The sequence below is a fragment of the Monodelphis domestica genome, chromosome 2, assembly GCF_027887165.1.
Source record: "Monodelphis domestica isolate mMonDom1 chromosome 2, mMonDom1.pri, whole genome shotgun sequence".
NCBI classification, from domain to species: domain Eukaryota; kingdom Metazoa; phylum Chordata; class Mammalia; order Didelphimorphia; family Didelphidae; genus Monodelphis; species Monodelphis domestica.
The window spans coordinates 7,051,567-7,074,661 of record NC_077228.1 but is presented as its reverse complement, the minus strand read 5'-3'; the positions used below and the strand labels follow the sequence as shown (position 1 = coordinate 7,074,661).

At 41.2% G+C, this 23,095-nt stretch overlaps 1 protein-coding gene across 3 annotated transcripts in view; it reads left to right on the top strand.

Moving 5' to 3' along the window:
- The window catches only part of LRRC7 (leucine rich repeat containing 7), a 572,907-nt gene that overhangs the window by 440,494 nt on the left and 109,318 nt on the right, over positions 1-23,095 (top strand). For all 3 annotated transcript variants that reach the window (XM_056814946.1, XM_056814945.1, XM_056814947.1), the window contains exons 12-14: positions 8,395-8,524; positions 11,084-11,199; positions 18,351-18,420. In XM_056814946.1, coding sequence (XP_056670924.1) covers positions 8,395-8,524; positions 11,084-11,199; positions 18,351-18,420 — 316 coding nt within the window. The remainder of the gene's footprint in view (positions 1-8,394; positions 8,525-11,083; positions 11,200-18,350; positions 18,421-23,095) is intronic.

The following is a 23,095-nucleotide window of genomic DNA, read 5'->3' as shown; positions in this document are numbered from 1 at the left end:
CTACTGCCTTCCTTTCCAGATCAATATTTTAGCATCTTTGACTATAACCACTGGTCTAAAGAAATGAGAGCGTGATAGTAAAATGGTCACTGATTTATTTAAGAAGCTAACAAGAAGGACCCAAAGGGTCTTCTTACCCATGATGGGGATCCCTGGGTGCACATGGAAACTTAGCTGTGAAAACAGTGGAAGAAGAAAGGAATACCATGTAGGCTGGTTTTAGGAGTAAAAAGCCAAAAGAAGGAAGAAGCAAAATTAACAGGATAAATAACAAGTCACATAATGGCAGCAAGCATTTATGAAGAAGCCTCTACTATGTGCCCAGCACTGTGCTGAGCATTGGGGATACAGAGAAAGGTCCCTGCCTTCCAGGAGTTCACATTCTAATGGGGAGAAAACATCCAAACAAATATGGAAACAAGCTATAGATGGGATAAGCTAGAGGCACCTCAGAGGAAAGACATTAGAATTTAGAGAGATTGGGAAAAGCTTCCTGGAGAAGGTTTGATTTTAGCTGAGATTTAAAGGAAGTTACAGAAGCCAAAAGGGAAAGATGAGGAGGGGAGCATTCTAGGCATGGCAGATAACCAGGGAAAATGCCCAGAGTGGAGAGATCAAGGAGCTCATTGGGAAACTGCAAGAAGGCCAGCGTCACAAAATTATAGGTTCCATGGAGGGAAAGAAGGTCTAAGAAGAATGGAAAACAAGAAGGAACCTGGTGCTGGGAAGCTTGTCGAATGGAGGACATCTTTGATTTTCATCCTAAAAATACTAGAGAAACATTCATATTTATTGGATGGGAAAGGGAAATGGAAAGCCACTTTGCTAGTCAAGTCACTGGCTGTCCCTCGTGTCTTATTGACTTGATTTGGGGGATGGACCAGCAGGCGAGGACTTAAGGCAGGCAGACTCTTAGCATCTATTGCAAGAGTCCAGAAGTGAGATGGTGAGGGCTAAGCATATGGGGGCAGTGATAGAGTAGAGATGGGAGCATTCAGGAGAGATGATGCATGGCACAGCACGTTTTCTCAAGTGCAGAATGAAAGGCCGAATGGAAGCATTCATTTTTCTGCCCACATCCATCCCTTGAGGTCCTCTATGTAAATGCTAGCTACAAACCCATGGGGAAAGAGGGGAGGCAAAAGCTCCAGATGCACACAGATCCTAACAAAGGAGCAGAGATTGACTTCATCATTAGAGCTGTGCCTCAGTGTCTTCATGTATAGGTGCTCTGTAAGCAATATTGATTTCTTTACATTGCCCAGAGTGAGAGGTAAGAGAGCCTGCAGTTCTGAAATTCAGAAGGACAGAAACCTTCTGCTTTTAGAGGTACAGATCTAGATCTTTCTAGATGTACAGATCTAGATGGATCTAGATCCTTCTAGATCTACAGATCTAGATCCTTCTAGGTCTACAGATCTAGATCCTTCTAGGTCTACAGATCTAGATCCTTCTAGATCTACGGAGATCAGGCATTAGGGAAGGCTTTCCAGGGTTGAAGATTCTGTTGGCCCTGCCACGTGCTATAGCATTTGACATTTTGGTTCATGAATGGCTTGAACAGACATTGTTATCACGCCATCAGATTGGGGATGGCCTAAAGCTTGGAAGCTGAGTTTGCATGTTAGACAACAATAAGGAACCAAAAAGGTGATGACATAATCCGGGTCAAGTCCAAATCTAACAAAACACTATTGAAAGAGCTAAATGGAAATGCAAACTTGTATTTCAGAACTCAACTTCATAACTCACAAATAGGAGAAATGGGACTCCTCGGGGAGTTCACTTAAAGAAGATTTTAGATTTTATTAGACTACAAGCTCATGATGCATCTGTAATATGACATTAGCCCAGAAAACGAACGTGATTTTAATCTTCATCAAGAGAGGCCTAGTGTGTCAAATGAAGGTTGTGGCCTGGTCAAACCACCTCTGCAATCAGTAAGGATGCTGATAGTCCAGAGAGGGGATGAAGAGGGCACCTGGGAAGGTGAAGGGCCTTCACGACATGCCATCTGAACCAAAATAACTGGGGAGGGTTAGCCAGCAACAAACTGAAAGGAGCCACATTAGCTCTTTGTAAAATAGTTGATGGCGTGTTGTTATGGATGTGATTGTTGCTGCTTTTGTGTCATCTACTCAACCCCACGGGACAGAGATTAAAGTTTCAGTGGCAGATTTAGGCGTAATATTAGAAAGAAAGTTAAAAACAAAAAGTACTTCAGGTAGAGCAGGCTCCCCTCCTTGCCAGTTTTTAAGCAAAGGCTAGATAGAAATTCAAATAACAAGCATTAATTAGTCACCTACTATGGGGAGGGCACTCTCCTAGAAGCTGGCGAACCAAAACCAAAGCAATGGACACAACAAGGAGGCCAGTGAGCCCAGAAACTCTTTCCTAGAAATGAGGACTCTTCCAGCTCTTTGTCAGCTTTGTCAGCAACATGCCATCATAGATAGATCACAAAGACCTACACATTCTAGTTCGGCACCTTCACAGAGCAGGAAAACCAGCCTTGCTGAAGCAGCAGATACCAAGATCAGGCTGCCACCAGCATCACTGGCCACCATCTCCCCTCACACCCTGATGGAGACATCCCAGAAGCCTGAACTCAAGAGCCTTGGGAATATCAGTGTCATATGTGTAGGTGTATACATGCACATGAATACATATTTGCAAGCACACCTATACACTTGTACATGCATCATACATTTATTATTATATTTATGTAATATAGATTATGTGTGTGTATGTAAATATATCTCCCTCAAAAACTTATCAGCACCTTTTGACCAGCTTGTCTGCTTTTTCCTTTGTACCCCAACACTTCGCATGGACCTAAGAACACTCCTAATAATTCTGGGGGACTGGCTGGTTAAAGGGACCCCATGAATGCTCCAACCTTTATTTAGACAACAAACTCCATACATCTCTTCACATTTCTGTATGGATTGGATTCCTCTTTTATAGTGTGGGCCACTGGGTACCCATCCAAGGTGCAAACCTGAGTCATCACCAAAGAAAACCTACTCAGAAGGCTAGTATAGATGCAGGATACCTCATCTGGGGGAGTCACAGCTTGTCTAGGAGACACAGTAGGAACAAAGAACTTACCCAGATCTTCTAGGCATTTGCCTGGGTACTTCCACTATATTCTTCCTTTGCAAAAATGTGGCTGCTATTTCACCAACGACATCCTCAATAAATTTGCAGATTATACTCATAAAATTTTATAGGCATGAGAAAGACACCATATGAGTTTGTAGTAATTGGTTTCTATTTAGTTACCTTTGGGGTTAATGATGTAAAAGTTCACCTTTTAGGGATGGTTTTTCCCTTCAGTTTTGTGGCAGCTTTTCCTTCAGATGTCTTGAAAATGGTTCTCTCAATGCTTTCTAAATCATGTTGCCTCCAGTAGGGTTGCATTCTTTGAATACTTCAATTTGTTTGGCTGCTCTTCCTCATTTTATTTTCCTAAGCTCCATTTCTTTTCCCTTAATATAGCGCATCAAAGACATAGGGGTTAGGATCCCAATGGAGTAGTTCCCCAGTAACCAATTATTAAGATAGATCATCATGAAGACACTGAGAATTGGTTCCATTTGAAGGAGAGTGGGGGACAGTCTCTTCTCTGAGTTTCATCTCTAAATGCTCTGGGAATAAGCTGGCTTAGCTAAGTGCTATGTCAAACATTTTTGGGTTTTTTTTTTTTTTGGAATCCATACTAAGTACCTCTTCCATGGCAGAAGAGTGGTAAGGGGTAGGCAGTTGGGATTAAGTGACTTGCCAGGGCCATACATCTAGGAAGTGGGTGTGACTAGATTTGAACCCAAGACCTCCCATCTCTAGGCCTAGAGCTCTATCCACTCAGTCACCTAATCATCCCATTGTCAAGCTTTTTTTTATACATATTTTTCTCTTCTACTCTGGCAATTTATCTTTATTATAATTTTCTACCATCATCTTCTATAATAGCGTTGCCAAAGGATTTCTAATTTGAGTGCCCAGAGGGAAAATTCAAGCTGTCTGTGAGCCCCCTACATTACTAGAGAGAGCTGAGAGTGCTTGCATTGGGAGGATGAACAGAGAGGCAGGGCATGCAAAAAAAATGTCCTCCAGTGCTGGGAAGAGGGGGAACAAAGGAGCTTCCCCATGCTGGGAGCGGCACATGTGCCAATATTTCACCAATGCTGTTCTATATGGTTTTACATAGGCGCTTGTGTTCTAAACTGCTTTTGTCCTTCATTTCTATATGTCTGCATGGCAAAGAGTTCATGTTTGCTGGTTAAAATGGTTTCTGGGCTCTCTGGCCTCCTTATTGTAGCCATTGCTTTAAAACAACTAAACTCCGAAAGGACATAAGTAGAGTCAATGACTGTTCATTTATCCTTTTCAGATTTTTAGGACAAGAGTTCATTTTAGTAAGAAATCTTGAAATTGTTATCATTGTATGGAGTTTACATGAAATGAATACAATTACCGGGAAGTTCTGAGAGCTTAGTGCCAGTTAAGTTGCAGAAACAGAAAGCAGATCTCTAGTGTTGGTTACCCAGTTAGAGGAGAAGGGCAAAAAGAGTAAAAGACCCCAAAACCATCCTTGTAGAAGTTTCCTTGGTTTGTGAAATGTGGTTCACCCATTCAGTCATATCCAACTCTTCACGCCTCCATAGCTCACCAGACCCTTCTTCGGTCTCTTGAGTCCATCTAAGGTCACCCTCATTGAGAAACCAACCACCATTTTGAGGACATGTTCATTTCACTGAAGATTTTGTATCAGTGATTTATGATTTTACAGAGAAAGAGCATGTTTTTAATATTACTAGTATTAGTATTTATTACACATAGCTGCATTGAGCATATAGATCACTTATGGCCATGCCATCAATTGCATTCTTAACATGAGATGCTTCTTTTCATGAAGTGAAAATTTAAATAACTTTGAAAAGTATAAATTTCAAAAACTTGCTTCTTCCATTGTCTTTGGTATTCCCCTCAGCTTTATTCATGTCATCGACACATTTAATATCTTCTCTTCCTTCATGCAAATCATTGATAAGATGGTTAAAAAGCACATGGCACAGCTGAGATCTCTGAAACCCTCTCCTGGAGACTTTCTTGCAATCTGCCATCCACTATTATTTTCTGCTTGAATCCAAACCATTCACCTAGTTCCAAATCCAACTGATTGGACTATGTTCTAGCCCAGAGGTGTCAAGCATGTGGACCAGAGCCCATATTGCAGTGCAATACTCCCCAAGAACACACCAGATTAAAATGTAATTGGGAAATATTTAACAAAGGAAGTAAAAATACAGTAGAGCATAGAAAATGTTAGTATGTGGTTTTCTAAGTCAATATGCAGCAAGCAGAGATCCTTCTGTATGATTGATTTAGCAACCCCTATTTCTATTTAAGCTTGACACCACTGCTCTGCTACACAGAATAGCTCCTTGCACATTCTCAAAGGCTTTGCTAAAATATAGGTAAACTATATCTACAGCATTCCCTGGACCTACAGTCCTTTTAACTCCATCCAGAAAAGGGAGTGGGATTAGTCTGGTGTGATATGGATTATGGTGACACATATTACCATGTTTAATAATAATTTAAACTTGTAACACTATCCCATGATCCCTTTATATGTCCTCGAATTTTGCCTGGAATACAAGTGAAATTCCCCAGGCTACAGCATACTCTATTGTCTTCCCTTCCTTGAAAAGTGAGACAACATTTGTCCTTTTCCAAGCCTTCTGGACCTTTTTTCCATCCTCCAGGGTCTTTCAAAGATCATTAATAGTGGCTCAGCAATCATATCTTCTAGTTTTTTCTTACATGCTTGTAATCTGTATTTCATTCATGTTTGTATAGATATCTAAGGCAATGTTTCGTGGCTGGCACCTTTCTTGAATTTTGTATCTTGTGCATCTCTTGGATTGTCCACTGCTAATATAATTCTTCCCTTATCATAGCCACTGTGGAGGTAGGGTAGGGTATGTCAATAGGCAGTTTTCTACCTCCATTCTTTTCCATTTAAAGCCCATATGATTAGGTTCCCAAGATACCAGGGGAAAATATTCCCATCCCTTATTAGATGTACTCCAGCCTTGGTGAGAAGCCTGACATTTAATTTTTCCAGCCCTGGTCCAGAAGTGCAAATCCCATTCTCAGATGTCATATTCTTAGCCAGATGTTCTCTCTCTATTTCTCTGTCCCTTCTAAAACCTTTGACTTCAATCAACAACAAAGATGGGGGGAAGCTGGGAAGCTCAATGGACTGAGAGCCAGTCCTAAAGATGGGAGGTCCTGGGTTCAAATCTGACTTCAGACACTTCCCAGCTGTGTGACCCTGGGCAAGTCACTTAACCCCCATTGCCTAACCCATACCATTCTTCTGCCTTGGAACTAATACACAGTATTGATTATAAGACGGAAGGTAAGGGTTTAAAAACAACAACAATAACAAAGATGAAATCATTGCCCTTGTCCCTTATTCTTCATTTTCTTATCCAAGATCCTATATTCTTTAGCAATATTTTTAGACTGCTTTTGGCAGCCTCATTTATGCCAACATGACTCACCAAGTAGTGGGCAGTAGTCATCTGGTTTGGCAAGCATTAAAAGGTTCTCCATCATGCCCTGGGTACAAACCCTTAGAAGACAGCAGACCTCTTTCTTGTTATTTTCTGTTTAATAAACAGTCAAGTCAATAATCCTCAAAAGAAAGTCACCAACACCTAGTAGTGCTCTGCTTCTCTCTGATGCTTTTTGGTTGGGTCTCTCACTTGAAAGCTCAAGGTACCTCATCATTATACCTTGGAAAACCGGTAGCTGCTTCTTCCCCCCAAAAGGCTAGCTCCCTCCCCATCCGAGAGAGCCTCAAATCTATTTCTTGCCTCAAAGCTTTCAGTGATCCCTCTTTCTCTTCACTAATGCATCCCATCCTTCTACACTTCAACTTGATGGGATTCAGAAGTGCCTTTTGCCTCTATACCATTTTCTAATTTTCCCATTGAAGTCCTTTCAATGGTGTTTTGTTTGTTTTCAAGAAACATTTCTTTTTCCCTGATAGCCACAATGAGCCTTTACAAGCTGCAGGGATTCTAGAAGGTTTCTAAGCAGAGGCAGGAGACCTGAACCAAGCTTCCAAAGTCCAAAGCAAAGCGGGCATTTGGTCCAGGGCCAGTGGCAGCCTTGTCTAAATGCAGAGGCCAGAGATGGAATGTCGAAGGCGGTGAATTACTCCAAGTCCAGCATTGTGAAGATGCTGAAACATCCTTAACAAGACTGAAGAAGTATTTAGAGGGCAGATTTCAGGGAGGGGCTTAAACTCCAGGCTCAGCAATTTGCACTTTGGTCCACAGGTAACAGCTAGGGAAGACTTTGAGTAGAAGAGAGATAAGACAGAGTAGAGCCTTAAGAAGGTAATTCTCGGAGCCATGAGTGTATGTAGCTCAGCAAGAGAGGTTGCACATGTAGGGGAACCATTCAGAAGGGCAGTCCAAGTGGGGGTTATCAGGGTGCTTCCTGTGGACATGAATAGAAAAGAGAAGCAGGAAAGATGCCAGGGGGAGTTAGCAGGATGGGAGGGAAGGTCTAGAAGAACGATGGGCTTCTAAACCTGAAGGCTTGGCATGAAGCAAGACGTTCAGCCCTCAACAGAAATGAGGGAATGCCAAGGAGGCTCAGGTTTAGCAGGAGACACAATGAGTGCCTCTATGGACATGTTGAGTTTCAAATGCTAATGGGGCATCCAGTGAAGACCGACAGCTGGCCTTGGCCTTTGCAGAGCTGAGGCTCTGCTAAGCCATTTCGGTTGGCCATTGAGTTTGACTGTCAGATGAGAGAGGCAATGGTGCAGCCCTGGGCAATAATTTATTCTGCTACCACACAACGATGTGGCCCAAAACAAATGAAAATGTAGCACCAATCTGATTTGAATGTGTTGCTATATTCATTTTAATGAAATGTGGTTTTCTAAGTCAATATGCATCCTGCAGTGCTCTTCATGTACAACTTGGTGGTCCCTGTTTCTATTTGAGCTTGACTCCACTGTTCTGCAAAACAAATTAAACAGAGTTGTATGGAATTGCATGAGAAAGATCATGCCCCAGAAATTCATTTTGGTCATCTCTAAGACATAACCAGCCTCTACCCAGAAAAAAAAATGATAGCCCTGAACGAATATGAGGATAATTCCCAAAAGCCAAACTTTTAAGAGAAAAAAAAACTGATTTGGTCTATTTCAATGAATTGGCCAAGGTCACTTGGATAACTTCTCATGAGAACATTAGGTGATAAGTCTGGCTTTGTTCTGAGGACTGAGGGATGGGACAGTATAAAATCTTAGCATCATCATCTAACGTTTTTAAATGCTGTAAACTGTTCTTGAAATTTCAGTTTATCTTTATTAGAAGAATTTGACTGCAGCTGTAATGAATTGGAAAGCTTACCTGCTACTATTGGCTACCTACACAGTCTTCGAACATTAGCTGTTGATGAGAATTTTCTCCCAGAACTACCAAGAGAAGTAAGGAATTATTTTCTATATATCAACTACTAATATGTCTATTATTTCCTTAACTATGAATATCTTCAGTATAGATTCATGAGGTCTGTGAAATAAGTAGAAATATATTGGAAATGTATGTAATTATTCCACTTATTTCAAAGACAAGTAACAGAAAGTTGTATAATTATATTATGTATTTTATGGAAAATTACAAGACATGAAATTTTATGAAAACTAATATTTACAAAGGTATATTTTATCAATTGAATTATACTACTATCCCTTTAAAAATTCTATCAGAATAACTACATATATGTGCATATATTTTCTCTATATAAGACCTAGTCATACCACCAAATACCACACAGTATTCAATTATTCAAAAAAGAGAATGCATATTCAGAAAGTCAAAAGAGCTTTTTCCATATCAATTGAAATATTATTGAGTTCATAACCACATTGATCATGAAATTTTTCTTTGAAGTCATACTTAGACTTCTTAGCATAGGATTTAAAACTAATTTATACATCCTATTTTTGTGGAAAAATTAAGAAACTCCTTTTGTGGGTATTGAGTCTATTTCAGATGAAATTTTATTTTAGATTCTCCTATTTTTAAAGCTATGATGCTGAAATCTGGTAACACAAATTAAGCTTCAGACTCTCCTGAAAAGTTTACTAATATATGTAGGAAGCATATTTTCCATTTGGAGACCATTTTTTAGAAAACATCCTTTCTGGATCCTAATGGAGAATTGAGTTTGCATGGACATTTAAAGGCAAACTCCTTCCACACTTCCTCAAGAAAGAACAATAATTAAAATATGCTTATTATTACCAAAGCATAGACGATCAGAATGGCTGATTTGTAGGTAAAATAGGATTCATTTTGTACACCTCTTTTGTAGTTTCCTATTGTGAACTAAGCTTATGGCATTGTTAACTTTGGCAACTCATGGCAATGTTAAATAGGAGGACTTAATTTTAAACATTATATAAAAACTGAGATTTTCCCCTAGATTTAAATCAAAAGACCTGAGCCCAAGTCCTGGCTTCATTCTTTGCTAGCTATATAACCTTAGTTAAGTTTCCCAGCCATTCTCAATTTCCCCTGTAAAATGGAGATATTTATTTCAACAGATTTGCTACTAGGAAAGTGTCCTGTGAAGTCATAAAATATCATATAAGTATTAGTTGATGTCATGATGATGGTGGTGGTGGTGGTGGTGGTGGTGGTGGTGGTGGTGGTGGTGATGATGATAATGATGATGATGATGATGGTGGTGGTGGTGGTGGTGGTGGTGGTGGTGGTGGTGGTGGTGGTGGTGGTGGTAGTGGTGGTGGTGATGATGATGATGATGATGATGATGATGATGATGATGATGATGATGATGGTGGTGGTGGTGGTGGTGGTGATGGTGATGATGATGATGATAATCATTATGTTGATAATGATAATATGTGAATGATCAGGAAAGTATTGGTATGCCTTAGGGGAAGTCCTCTGTACAGGAGGAGCATTATACATGTTGGAGAAGTTTTTTCAACACTATTACACAACTTTGGGTCTTTAGTTTTTTGTTCTTTTTGTTTGTTTGTTTGTATCTCAAGAGCTTAATCTAGAGTCTTGTACACAGTACGTATTTGTTATTGCTTGATGAGTCATTAGCTTGAAAAGCTTGTAACCTGAGAAAAGCTTTAAAATTAGTAGGGGAGGGGCAGCTAGGCTCAGTGGATTAAGAGCAATGTCTAGAGAAAGTAGGTCCTCAGATACTTCCTAGCTGGGTGACCCTGGGCAAGTCATGTAAGCCCAATTACCTAGCCCTTACCGCTCTTCTGCCTTGGAACTAATATACAAAATTGGTTCTAAAATGGAAGGCAAAGGTTAAAAAATAATAGTAAAGTTTAAAAAAATTAATAGGGGAGAAAATTATTTTCTCAAAGAAATACACCAAAACCTACTAATATTTATATGAAATGTGGATAAGCAAAGGATCTGTGAACATGTGGAGCTCCATATGGGGAATACCTTCCATCAACACAGGTCCAGACCATTTGACCCTTGACAGATTAGGCAATTAGATGGCTCAATGGATAGAACTTTGAACCTGGAGTCAGGAAGATCCAAATTCAAATCTAGTATCAGACATTTCCAAGCTGTCTAAATCAGGAAAAGTCACTTAACTTCTATTTGCTTTAATCCCTGAAGAAGGAAATGGCAAACCACTCTAATATATTTACCAAGAAAACTCCAAGGGAAGCATTAGCATGCTATGGTTCGTGGGGTCACAAAGAGTCAGTCAGAAACCACTGAATAACTCAACAACAACAACAACTGGTTTTGGAAAATGTTTAGAATACACAGAAGTGGGAGAACTTGCTGGGGTCCAGCAGCTAATAAGTCCAAGATGGGTTGGATCCCATGTCCTCCCAATTCTAAGACCAGTGCCTTCTCCATTACCCATTACTGACTTTATTCAGGTGAAAACCATGATTATGGTTTCAAGCCAAAGCAATTCATGGGGAAATATTGACAAAATTAAGCTTGTTGACTTCTTTTCCCTTTTTGTCCCACAGATTGGGAGCTGTAAAAATGTTACAGTCATGTCACTACGCTCCAATAAGCTGGAATTTCTTCCTGAAGAGATTGGACAGATGCAGAAATTGAGGGTCTTAAATCTGAGTGATAACAGGTATTTCTGTGACCCATATAGATCTGCTTTTACTGAAGAAAATTGATGTTTTATTTTTTAGCAGGTTTCAATCAATCATTTCTTTTGGGAGCTGTGTATACAGACACTAACCTACCATTTCACCACCATGGTCAGTTAGTAAATAAAACCCTGAAGAAGAGAAGAGAGATGAGATCAGCCTAAATTTAGAATAATTCTAGTTGAATTGGGAAATATCTACACATAAAAAAACAGTCAGGAGCAGGCTAAAATTTAGGAAGGGCAAAAATTCTCTCTACTTCACTAAAATAATATAGTCCACGTGTTTGACAATGAAAAATTAATCTTATTTTTGCCTACAAATTAGCCATTGTGGCCCTGTAACTCTGTCCCTAGCAAATTACTTGGCAGTGCAAATATTGAGATTCCCATTAGAGTGGTAATGATATCATTAAGATGTCTAATTGCCAGTCCATGGTTCTCAGAAATTATTCATTACAGGTGATAAGAAAAATGGAAATGCCAAGAAAAGTTCCCCACAATATTCAATGCTCATCTGAATTATGTTAAGTCTGAGCATCAACCAAATCATCCTAGAAAATTTGTCCATTAATGAATTTATATATAAAATATCACAAAAATCTTCAAAAATAGGAAATTCACTTTTATCAGAAAATACTATGTTCTTTCTAGAAAAAAAATTTAAGTTGAGGTGATTCTTTTAAAACTTGCAATCAGTCTGCAAACGATGGAAGCATTACAATAAGACATACTACAAAATCTTCATTGTTAGAATTGACTTGCAATATGAAGATGGCAGCCAGGAAAGTCAAACGAGCATTTGCTTTGTGCCACGTCCTGTACTCTTCCTTACAAATCCAAATATAACCAAAATTAAAGACAGTCCCTGGCCTCAAGAGACATTCTTATTAGAGAAGTCAACACATAAAGGAAATTGAAGGGGTAAAGGGGGAGGGAGATGAAACAGAGAAGATCCCTGAATGGAATGATGATAGAGGGCAAAGAATGAAGAGTCAGGACACACCACGAGAAGGATGAAAGGGGGAAGGTCTCTGGCCTGGGATCATCTTAAAATAGAGATTCTGGGATGAACTGACCAATAGGAGAGGTCCAGGAGCAGAGGCAATGTCCAGGCAAAAGTGCCAAACTCAAACCCACGGAATGGGATTCAAATCCTGGCCAGATGTTGGTTATCTCTTTGATAGTCTAAAGGTGTATGGGGTGCTCAGGGAGGGGTAATATCTCTGGTATGGAGGGCTTGTCGTGCCCTTCTAGGGCAGCTCTCCAGCCACTGACCCCCACCTGACACCCAGCTCTCACTTGTGGCTCCTAGTAGCTGCTAGCATGCGGTAGCAGCCACACCCCGGGCAACGGCTTCGACAGACCGGCTAAACCTTGTGAGGGTAGCCATCGGGTCGTTGACCCCTGGTGAACCTGGGCTTTGCTCACCCAGCGTGTGAAGACTGCTTTGGCTGAACAGATGGAAGAAACCAATAAGAAGGTTCAACGGCTGAGAGGGCGACACAGCAAAGCACTGTGGAGTGCTTAGGGAGTGTTGGAGCACAAAGGACAATACGGCCATCCAATGCAGCTGAGGAAGTCTCCAGGTGTAACGACTTTTCGTGCCACTGGGCCCAGGCTTCCAGCGCCGAGAGAGTGGGACTGTCTCTGTGCATCGACTTTTCCACTTAAATCTACATGCACAGGTGTCTTTGTGCACAAAAACGCACAAAGACGATCGTCATCCTCGATTCAAGAGACAACCAACAGTCTAAATCTGAATTCTCTAAAATTCCATCTCCTTTTGACTTCATTCTTTCCCAACATCCTGGTCTTTTCCAATGCATCCTGTCTTCTCATTCCATCAGCAAAGTAGTTAAGCTTCAGCTTCAATATTTGACCTCCCATTGAATAGTCTAAATTAATTTCTTTAAGTATTGACTGATTCGAGCTCCGCTATCCCAGGGACTTTCGAATGTCTCCTCCAGCATCACAATTCGAAAAAGTCAGTTCTATGGCCCTCAGCTTTCCTTATGGGCCAGCTCTCAGAACCATCCATTCTACAAAGTTTAAGTAAGATGTTGTCCTTGCCCTTGTGAAGTCTAGTAGGAGAGCAGGACTCACACATGAACCCATCTGACACTCGGTATTCCCTGATGAGTATCCATCACTCTGCTCTCTCGTCTGTTTGACCACTCTTCATTGGTCCCCTTTGTTGATTCATCACCCATGAAATAACAGCTGTATTTTCTTTTCACCCTCATGCAAGTGAGTCACCTCACAAGCTCCTGGGGCTTCTTTGAAGATGAACCCCGTATCTCCACATTCAGCCCTAGTTTCCCTCCTGACATCCAATCTCTTCTGCTTCACTAACTGCCTGTTGGGTATTGGATCTCCATAAGCATCTCAAATGCAATGTGGACAAACGGGACTCCTTTCCCATCTACTAAAATGCTCCCTGTTACCACAGAGTGCAACCCCACCTTTCCAGGAATGTGGTTTTGCCCTCTGTCATCCTTATTCTCACTCACCCCATGTAGTCATTTCATTGCCAAAGCTTAACATTTCAATCTCCACAACATCTCATGTAGCCATTATCTCTTCACCATTTTGCAGCCACCATCTTGGTGCAAGGCTCCATTAATTCACACCTGAACTATTAAAAATAGTCTCCTATTGGCTCTCCTTTCCTGGAAACTCTCTCCTCTACAATTTATCCCACCAAAGTGATTTGCCCTAAATACCAATCAGGCCATGTTATCCCCTTCTCCATAAGTCTGGTAGTTCTCTATTAGCTCCAGGATCATATAGAAACTCCTTTTATTAGAATTTCAGTCTCTTCCAATCCCAGCCCCTGTCCATCTTCCCAGTTTTCTCACCCATTACTCCCAGTTTAGTCTCACTGACCTTCTTGGTATCCTGCCTCAGTTGTGCTCCCTTCTTATTTTTGCCTCCTGAAATCCCTGGCTTCCTTCAAGATTCAGCTCAGGGTGTCACTGTCTCCCTGAAACCCTTTCTGATCCCCTCCAAAAGCACCCCTGTATCCATTTTCCATATTTGGGGTATATGTCGTCTCTTCTGTTAGACTGTAAGCTCCTATTATTTGCCTCTATATCCCTAGCCCTTAACACAAAGCCTAGCAAGTGGTAGATGCTTAATTGTTTCTTATTAATTGGTAAATTCCTTGATTAGAGAGTATTTTTGAGGAGTCTCTTTTATTTTAGTCATTATTTTATTTTCAAAGATAGAAATTTTTGGAGACATTTTAATGGAGACATCATGGTAGTATAAACAGAAGGCTAGTCATAGAGTCAGGTAGTCATGGGTTCAAGATATTCTATGTCATTGATTTTCATTCAGACATTTATTCCACACCAATGAAATGATACTCAAACAAAAATATAAAACTTTAATTGTACTAAACTTTCAGAAATATTAACTCAAATTAATTTAGAATTTAGTAAATTAGCTCTTCATGCCATTTACAAAATGTTCCATTGTCCCTTCAGTATTTCAGTTCTTCCCTTGGCTATTATGCTATTGCCCCAGTGGTGCTACTAACAACCCATCCACATTTTCTCTTTCTGCACATCCCCATGGCCTGGCATGATCTTCACAAGCCTCCTGCCCAGGACTTAGAATGAGGGGAGCTCAGAATGAAATTGATGGAGCCAGCTTATGGGCTTCATATTTTGCTGTGCTTACCCCATACCACCTCTCTCCTGCACACTACTCTCTCTCTCTTCCTTCCCCCTCTCTCCACTCAGAACATCGTCATTAGTTCCTGTTCTTGCCCGTTCTTTATCCATCTGATGCCCGCTGCCATGGTTCCAGCTCCCAGATACCCTTTTCCCCTGGGGAAAGTTCATTTGCAGAGTGAAACAAGAAAGAAGAAACACAAATTGATTCTTTTTTAGACAGAATCTGTGATTTTAATGGTGTAGAGCACTCCTAGAGAGGAATTTTTCCATCAATACTGATGGACAACTCCTCTGCAGTCTGTGGTCTTAGTTGCCCGGGGCACTGAGTGCTTAAATGCCTTAGATTGAGAGCCTAAAATGATCCATGACATTTTGGAACTCAGCTGCCTCAAGGTCTGCACTGCATCAGAAAATGGATCACGTGCTCTTGTTCATTCTCCAGAGGTATACGCCAAGCACTGAGACATGGCGAAAACGCCACATCCAAATGCCGAAAAAGAGACTGAATTCAATGCAAGGCTCAACAAGAATATAACGAGCCAAGACAGTTTTGTTTTTTCTGCTACACCCTCAGAAACTGCAGTCATTCCTTCCTTCCTTCCTTCCTTCCTTCCTTTATTCATTCATTCATCAGGTATGTATCACGTTTTGCACAATTGCCAGTGTCAGAATGGCCAAAATCCATACCAAACGCCAAAAGAACACTCAATAGAATAAAGTAACCAGAAGGGAAATCAGAGTCCGGATTGAGCAGGATAATCCAAGGCCAGGGAAAGCCACCTTCCTACAGTTAAAGGAAGCTGACATAGACTAGCTTGGGCACACTTAGATAATGGGTGCTTACCAGAAGATTTTGCCCATTTCACAGTAATTCTACAAATTTCATGGATCTCTAAAAATAAGTCTCCGATGCTCTCCATGTGAGTATTTTCTCCTGATAAACATTCCCTAAGTCAAAGAAGTGAAGCTCAAGACCTTTCTAAACTCCAACGACTTAGATTTTGTGTAAGGAAATATAAAATAGATACCAGTCTCATTCGAATGAACAGAAAAGACTGAGTGGGAAACGAGAGAATACCCAGAGAACTTAGATATACTTAATTACATGAGCTATTTCCAAATTTGAAAGATTCGTCTTCAGAAAGTGGTTTATAACTTCCAATCAGTACAGAGACCTCCAGCATTCTCTCTGAATACTGAAAGGCATTCGAGAACAGTCAATAAAAGGTTGCCCTCACTTCACTATCGTGGTTACTCCACCACCAGAGACTTTGTCTAATTAATGTTTTGTTTTTTACTTTGAAAACTAAATTCTTTAAACACAACTCAATTTGGCCTTTCCTTTTGTGATCATTATTATCTAGCCAAGGTTCTGAAAAATGGCACCAGCTTTCTCCCCATCCCCCCTCCCAGGAAGAAAACTAACTGAAGTTCTATGTCTGTGATTAGATTTGCATGACAACTGAATAAATGTGACCTTGAGGTAGAGGATTAATTATGGAATTTTACATCCATAATTTCACTTTTCAAATTACTGGGCATAGCTCTTAAGGGTAGCTTATTCCCACGGCATTAAAACTCATTGAATTCAAAAGGAAGATACCTATATGATGAGCAGAAGATTCTACCATCTAAAGCTTTTTCATCAACACAATGAAGAAGCATGATACAATATCTCTGCCAAAGAGGCACCATCATTGGTGGCACAGTGAAAGGAACACTGAACCTGCAGTCAGGAAGATGTGAGTTCAAATACTGCTTTGGACACTTACTGCTTGTGTGACCCTGAGCAAGTCACGTAACCTTTGTTGGCCTCAGTTTCCTCAAGTCTGGGAAACAGAGATAATAAAATATCTTCCTTTTAGGGATTTTGTGAGGACAAAATGAGATATTTGTAACGCGTGTTACTCTTCTTGTTGTTGTTCACTTATTTCCAATCATGTTCAACTCCTCAGGACCCCATCTGAGATTTTCTTGGTAAAGATACTGGAGTGGTTTGTCCTTTCCTTCTCCAACTTATTTTTACAGATGAGGACACTGAGGCAAACAAGCTTAAGTGACTTGTCCAGAGTCACACCAAGTAAATGTCTAAGGCTGGATTTGAACTCAGGAAGATGAGTCTTCCCACCTTCAGCCCTGTCACTCTTCTGTGGCACTGAGCTGCCTTGCAGTGTATTGCAAACTTTAAAGTGCTCTATTAATGTTAATGCTTACTATTACCAATATTTGACTGCACAGCTGGCCCTTGAGTGTTATTCTCAATGGTATCTTCTTAAGTCACCAGACCCAAGTCTACTCCCATTCCCTAAGACATGGGAATGAGATTCATATTTCATAGCAGAGAAGAAGCTAAAAGCTAATGAGAAAACAAACAAGTTTGTCAAACCCAAGCTGTCCATCTTGAGATGATTTAAGAATCTTCCTAGAATTTTACTGGATCTCAATCACTCCTCAGTGATGCATACCACGTATTGCCAAAGGCTTTGGGCTCCTTAAATGCCTTCTTCCATTCAAGGGGTTGCTGAGCATTCCACTGGAATCACCCCCAAAGGGACAACAATTCCCTATTTCACTCTTTTAACCAAAAATTGTCTGAAGCAAGTGGAGCCCATTTGTGGTGTTTGGGTGTGTCCTTGTCAATAGACATATCTGTGTTACAGAACAATGTAAGAATCCAAGAAGTTCTCTTTACCTGTGAACACATACAAACTCTTACAGGGCTCCCCCCCAATTGTGATCAATTCATCAGGCTGACATTATTGTCTATTTAGAGAGTACGATTCAATTTCCTTCAGCTTGTTGTCAGAAAACCTCAGAGTCACAGAAAATCACAAATTCAGAGTTATATCGTTCAAAGAATCCTCAGCAATTCTCTAGTTTGGGGCTCTCAACCTTGGAATCATGGAATCTAATGAAATCATCGCTTCCAGGGTTGGCAGCCTCTACACATTGTTGTAGGGATGCTGGATTTTAAGACGGAAGTACGTGAAGATGAAGGTGATTTTCTTTTCCCATCTGAGGTAATGGACCCTCTGAAGGATCTAAAGATCCTCCATGGTCCAGGTGCCCCAGATTAAGAGCATCCAGGCTAGTCCAGCCCTCCATTGTATAGACAATGTGAGTAGATGTGGAGTCACAAGACTCGTGTTCATATGCTGACATCTTTCACAATAACTTTAGACAAGTTGCTTCACTTCTTGGGCTCTGTTCCTCCATCTTTAAAATGATGTGGTTGAACTAGATGGTCTCCAACAAGACCTGTAGCCCTCCCCACATATCCCTAGCACTGGACAAGTGTACTTGATGACAGATTAGCCCAGATCAGCTGCCCTCCAACCATGTTGTGACATCCTGGTTGAATGTAGTCCCCCAGAATGGAAACCTTTCAGTGGTAATCGTGGACTCTAGTAGCTATCCATCCATAATATTAAAATGCTGTTTTATTTGCAGACTGAAGAACTTGCCTTTCTCATTTACCAAGCTGAAGGAGCTGGCTGCTCTGTGGCTGTCGGACAATCAAGTAAGGACTTCTTCAAATTCTCTTTATGATCTTTATGAGGTAGCTTTTGACCTTTTCCAGATTGATCCTGTTGACTGTTAGGAAAACTAATTGTCTGTTACCGTTTATGTTTGAGAGGACAGTTAAATTATAAATGCTATTTAAAATGTGTATTAAGGGATCAAGTTGTCCTCGAGGAAGTCCACAGATCCCAGCTCCAGGACATCATCAGGGCAAGACATAGGACTTGAGTAGCACAGCCCCACACCAGCAAGGTATTACCAAGAAGAAGAGGCTCCAGTCCTATCCCAACCACTGCTCCTGTCTACTTCCCGTGGCCTGAGAAAGCAAATGATGGAGAGGCTGTCGGGAGGAGCTTGGCCACTTGGGAGAAACCTGCCAAGCCAACAAGCACAAAAGCCAACAAACGGCAACTTAGTTGTTGGTGCCGCTAAGGGTGAGCGCTCTGCCCTGGCAGACATCCAACTGGAATGGAATCTTATCAATTCTGACATCATGGCTGGAAATGAAAACAGGAAACCCACGGAAATGTCACATAAGTAGAAGGGTGGCTCATTGGTTCTCCTTGCAAAGGCAACAAGAGCAATGAGAAGCTCTAGCAAAAGGGTCCAAAGACTTCACTTTAAGGCATATCTTGCTGTATTGTATGATAGTGTTGGCACAGAGCATCTTCAAGAAGCCCACCCTGAAGAGAGTCCTGGGCTTCTCAATAGCAGCCACTGAAGAGAAAGAAGCAGAGAAATGCCATCAGACCCTTCAAATGAAATGAATAGGCAGTGATCTCTTCCACATCACAGCTTTCCCCATTGCAGTTTTGATATATTGTGAGTCAGCAGGAGAAATTAAATGGGAACTTTGGAGGAGTTTGGGGGATGCCACAGACAGCACACAGAGGCCAACAAATGACAGAAAAAAAGTTTAGAAACTCAGAAAGACATACTTGGCCCAAATTTAACGATAAAGTGCCATAAACACCCCATAAAAGAAAAAGAAGAAATTCAGACTTCTTCTCTGGTATGAAGGGAAGGACGCAAAGCTTTGTGTGGCTTTTCCATAGCCCAGGGATGGCACACAGCTAACCCCCATGGGGTGTGGAAGGTATAACTGTCTATCTGATGGGTATGTGGTACATCTTTAATTCTTAGCGACACAAACACAAAACTTGGTATAGGAGAATACAATGAAATAGAAGGTAGAAAATGGGGTTTAGGAATAAGAAATGAGAGGTCAAAGATGCGTCAGCCCTAAGGAAATCTCATGCAAATATATTCTGAAAACTTTCAAGGAGTCAAAAGGACCTGGACATAATGAGCACTAAATGGCTTCACATACGTTAAATTGATTATATTTCAAAATACAAGAAACAACTGATTGCTCATGGGGGAGCCATTACTAAATCAGCCGTCCACGTGCAGACAGACCAACAACATATTAGAGCAAAGAAAAATCATTACAACTCCTGGGGGGAAATCACGCATCTTCTGATTACTGAAAAATGTGTTCAAGAAGACGGTACTATTGGCTGACCTCTCGGCAAGTCTTTATGAGAACGATCTACACAAACATTAAGGACCTCCTCGCTGAATATTGGCAGAGGGAAGAGTCTGGCTTTAGCCAACAGTGATCTAAATAAAACAAAGGACAATCACACCACTGGCTGAAACAGAGGGTAGCTGATTTCACTGACTTTTGTTGTCATTTCTAAAAAAGCATTTGATCTGTGGGGCGACCCAGCGCTGTGAACCATGTCTTCGAACAGGTTATCCTCCGTGTATATGTCTCACAGCCATACAATGGTCTACAAAACGATGACCCCGGAGAGAAGTTTGTTCAAGAATCCACAGATTAATCAAAAATAAGACAAAAATAGAAGACATGAAAGCACCGAAGCTGCTTCCCCTGTCCCAGAGGGTGTCAGAGAGGATAAAATGGGATCTTCGTGAATCATCCTCCAAATCTTAAAGTGCTCTGTACGTGCGAGCTTTTATTATTATTGCTCTGTCCAGTGAAGATCCAAATTAGAGATTCTATCAATGGTGCGCTCTTCCAGATGCCCTGAGGCGTCGAGCCCTGAGACACTGCACAACCACCTAGAGGAGAACCATAGTACCTCAGAAGAGGGCGGCCTCACTGTTGACCAGGAAAAAAGACCAACTGTCCGTTCCTCAGATGAGGATGTTCAGTTAGATGGGAAGCCCATCGAGCTGTATCTTGGACAGTCACTGCGGGAGGACGGGGGCTGCACTCCGAAATGAACGGAAGCTGAAGAGCAGGATGGATTAGCCTTTACCAAATGATGCCATGATTCAATGACTTCAAGCTTCTTCCAGAAACAACAGCTCATCAATGTCCTTCCAGGGTCGCAGCATCAGTGCGCGTCATGGAATGTCCCAGTTTCTAAAGAATTAATATATCAGTCTCCTAAAGGGCATTGTGGTCAGTATTGCCTGGCATGTTAGCTCTGGATAGCTGTGTCGGGAAAATGGCGTGAAGGATGCCATCAAAGACAAGGATGACGTAAGAAGGAAATGGGTCAGTCCAACACAAAGGCTGGGATCATCCGTGGACTGCCCGTGCGCTTCCATGGTCTCAGCACAAGGTAAAGCAGCACTAGGGAGGGAGCGGCATAACTGCAAAGCTGACTGCTGAGCCTAAAGCAGGGGGCAAAGTTGACTACATAGAGATGACCAAAGCTCGGTAAGATGAGACAGACTGACCCGAAGGGATATACGCCATTCAGAAGTGAGAGAAAGGGAGGAAGCGGCGTACTCTTAAAGTCTTGGGTTCATAAGATATTCCCATATGATAGATGTAGGAAACAGAAGGACCCAATGGAGGACATCTGAATGGAGGTCAGAAGAAGCAGGAATTGTTGTCAAGGTGTGCAAATGCAGATGCCTGGGCAGAAGAGGAAAGAAACGATGAGTTGGGAAGTAGATCTCGCCCTGGCAGAGTGGCATGGATGGGATGTCAGCTAAGCAGTGGAGAAGTTGAGGCAGCTCACAGAGCACCAGACTGACAGGAATCAGGAAGAGTTGAGTTCAAATCTAGCTGCAGACATTTTGCTAGCTATGCAACCAGGGAAAGTCACTGAACCTCTGCCTTCTGTAAAATGAGAATAATAATGGAACTCCTAACTCTCAGAGTTGTTACAGATATCAAATTATATAATATTTGTAAAGTGTTTAGCGCAGTACCTGGCATAGAGTAGCTGCTATATAAATGCTAGCTATTATTTTAATGGTAGAGGAATTTCAGTTAGAATATCCCTTGGACACATATTCTCTCTCTCTCTCTCTCTCTCTCTCTCTCTCTCTCTCTCTCTCTCTCTCTCTCTCTCTCTCTCTCTCTCTCTCTCTCTCTCTCTCTCTCTCTCTCTCTCTTTCTCTCTCTCTGTCTCTCTCTCTCTCTCTGTGTGTGTCTCTGTTTCTCTGTCTCTCTGTCTTTCTCTGTCTGTCTCTCTGTTTCTGTCTCTCTGTGTGTCTCTCTCTGTCTCTCCATCTCTATGTGTTTCTCTCTGTTTCTCTGTCTCTGTTTCTCTGTCTCTCTGTCTCTGTGTCTCTCTGTCCCTCTTTGTCTGTCTCTCTCTTTCTCTGTCTCTCTGTCTCTGTCTCTGTCTCTCTCTCCCCCACAAAAAAATTTTGAAGAATCCAAAAAGGAAAAATTCTCTTTTGAGTCTGATCCTCACTAACACTTGTATTAGGAATGGGCAAGGGGAAGTGGAGGGGATACAAAGTGACCACTCCATCCTAGAATGTGTGATGATACAGGAAATAAAATCTGGAGATAATCTAGCATGCAGCCTAGATTTTAGAAGAATGGATTCTAAGGAGTTAAGAAGTATAAATAAGATATTTTAGATTGGGGGCCAGCTGGGTAGCTCAGTGGATTGAGAGCCAGGCCTAGAGACAGGAGGTCCTAGGTTCAAATCTGGCCTCAGACACTTCCCAGCTGTGTGACCCTGGGCAAGTCACTTGACCCCCATTGCCTAAAAAAAATTTTTTTTAAAGATATTTTAGATTGAAAGTCAACAGAGAATCAGTCTACTAGTGATGGGAAGTTAACAATAAAATCCAGAAAAAATTATTCTGATGAGTAAGAAAAGGAGCAATTGTATAAACAAGTTGCTATGGATGCCCAGCAAACTCACAAAGCAACTCATAGGGCACCCTTACTTTGTGCAGGACCTCTATAGGGTCTAGGTACAATTTGGCTTAGTGCATTCTTAAAACCATAGCTAAAGAGCTCACACTAATACGTACACTTTGACTAGCCTCCCAGAGGCTATTATAGCCCATAATCAATATACCTTTGATCCTAAACCCTCCTATCTTCTCTAGCAGATTATGCCCTTGCTCATCCACCTCCTATTTAGCCACTAATCTTTCTGTATTTAGTATTTCCTTCTCTAAAGCTGTCAAAGATGCCCAGTTCTACACTGTCCTTAAAAACAAAACAACGCCTCACTAGACTACCATCACACCAAATATCATCCTATATCTATCTATCTCTCCTTCCTATCTCAAACTTCTACAGGAGGAAAAATTGCCTACGCTTTTTGTCTCTACTTCCTCCTTTCTAATCATTCTACTGCAATTGCTCTCACCAGAGTTTTAAATGGCATCTTAATTGTAAACCTGATGGTCTTGTCTGCATCTTTATCCTTTCTGACTTA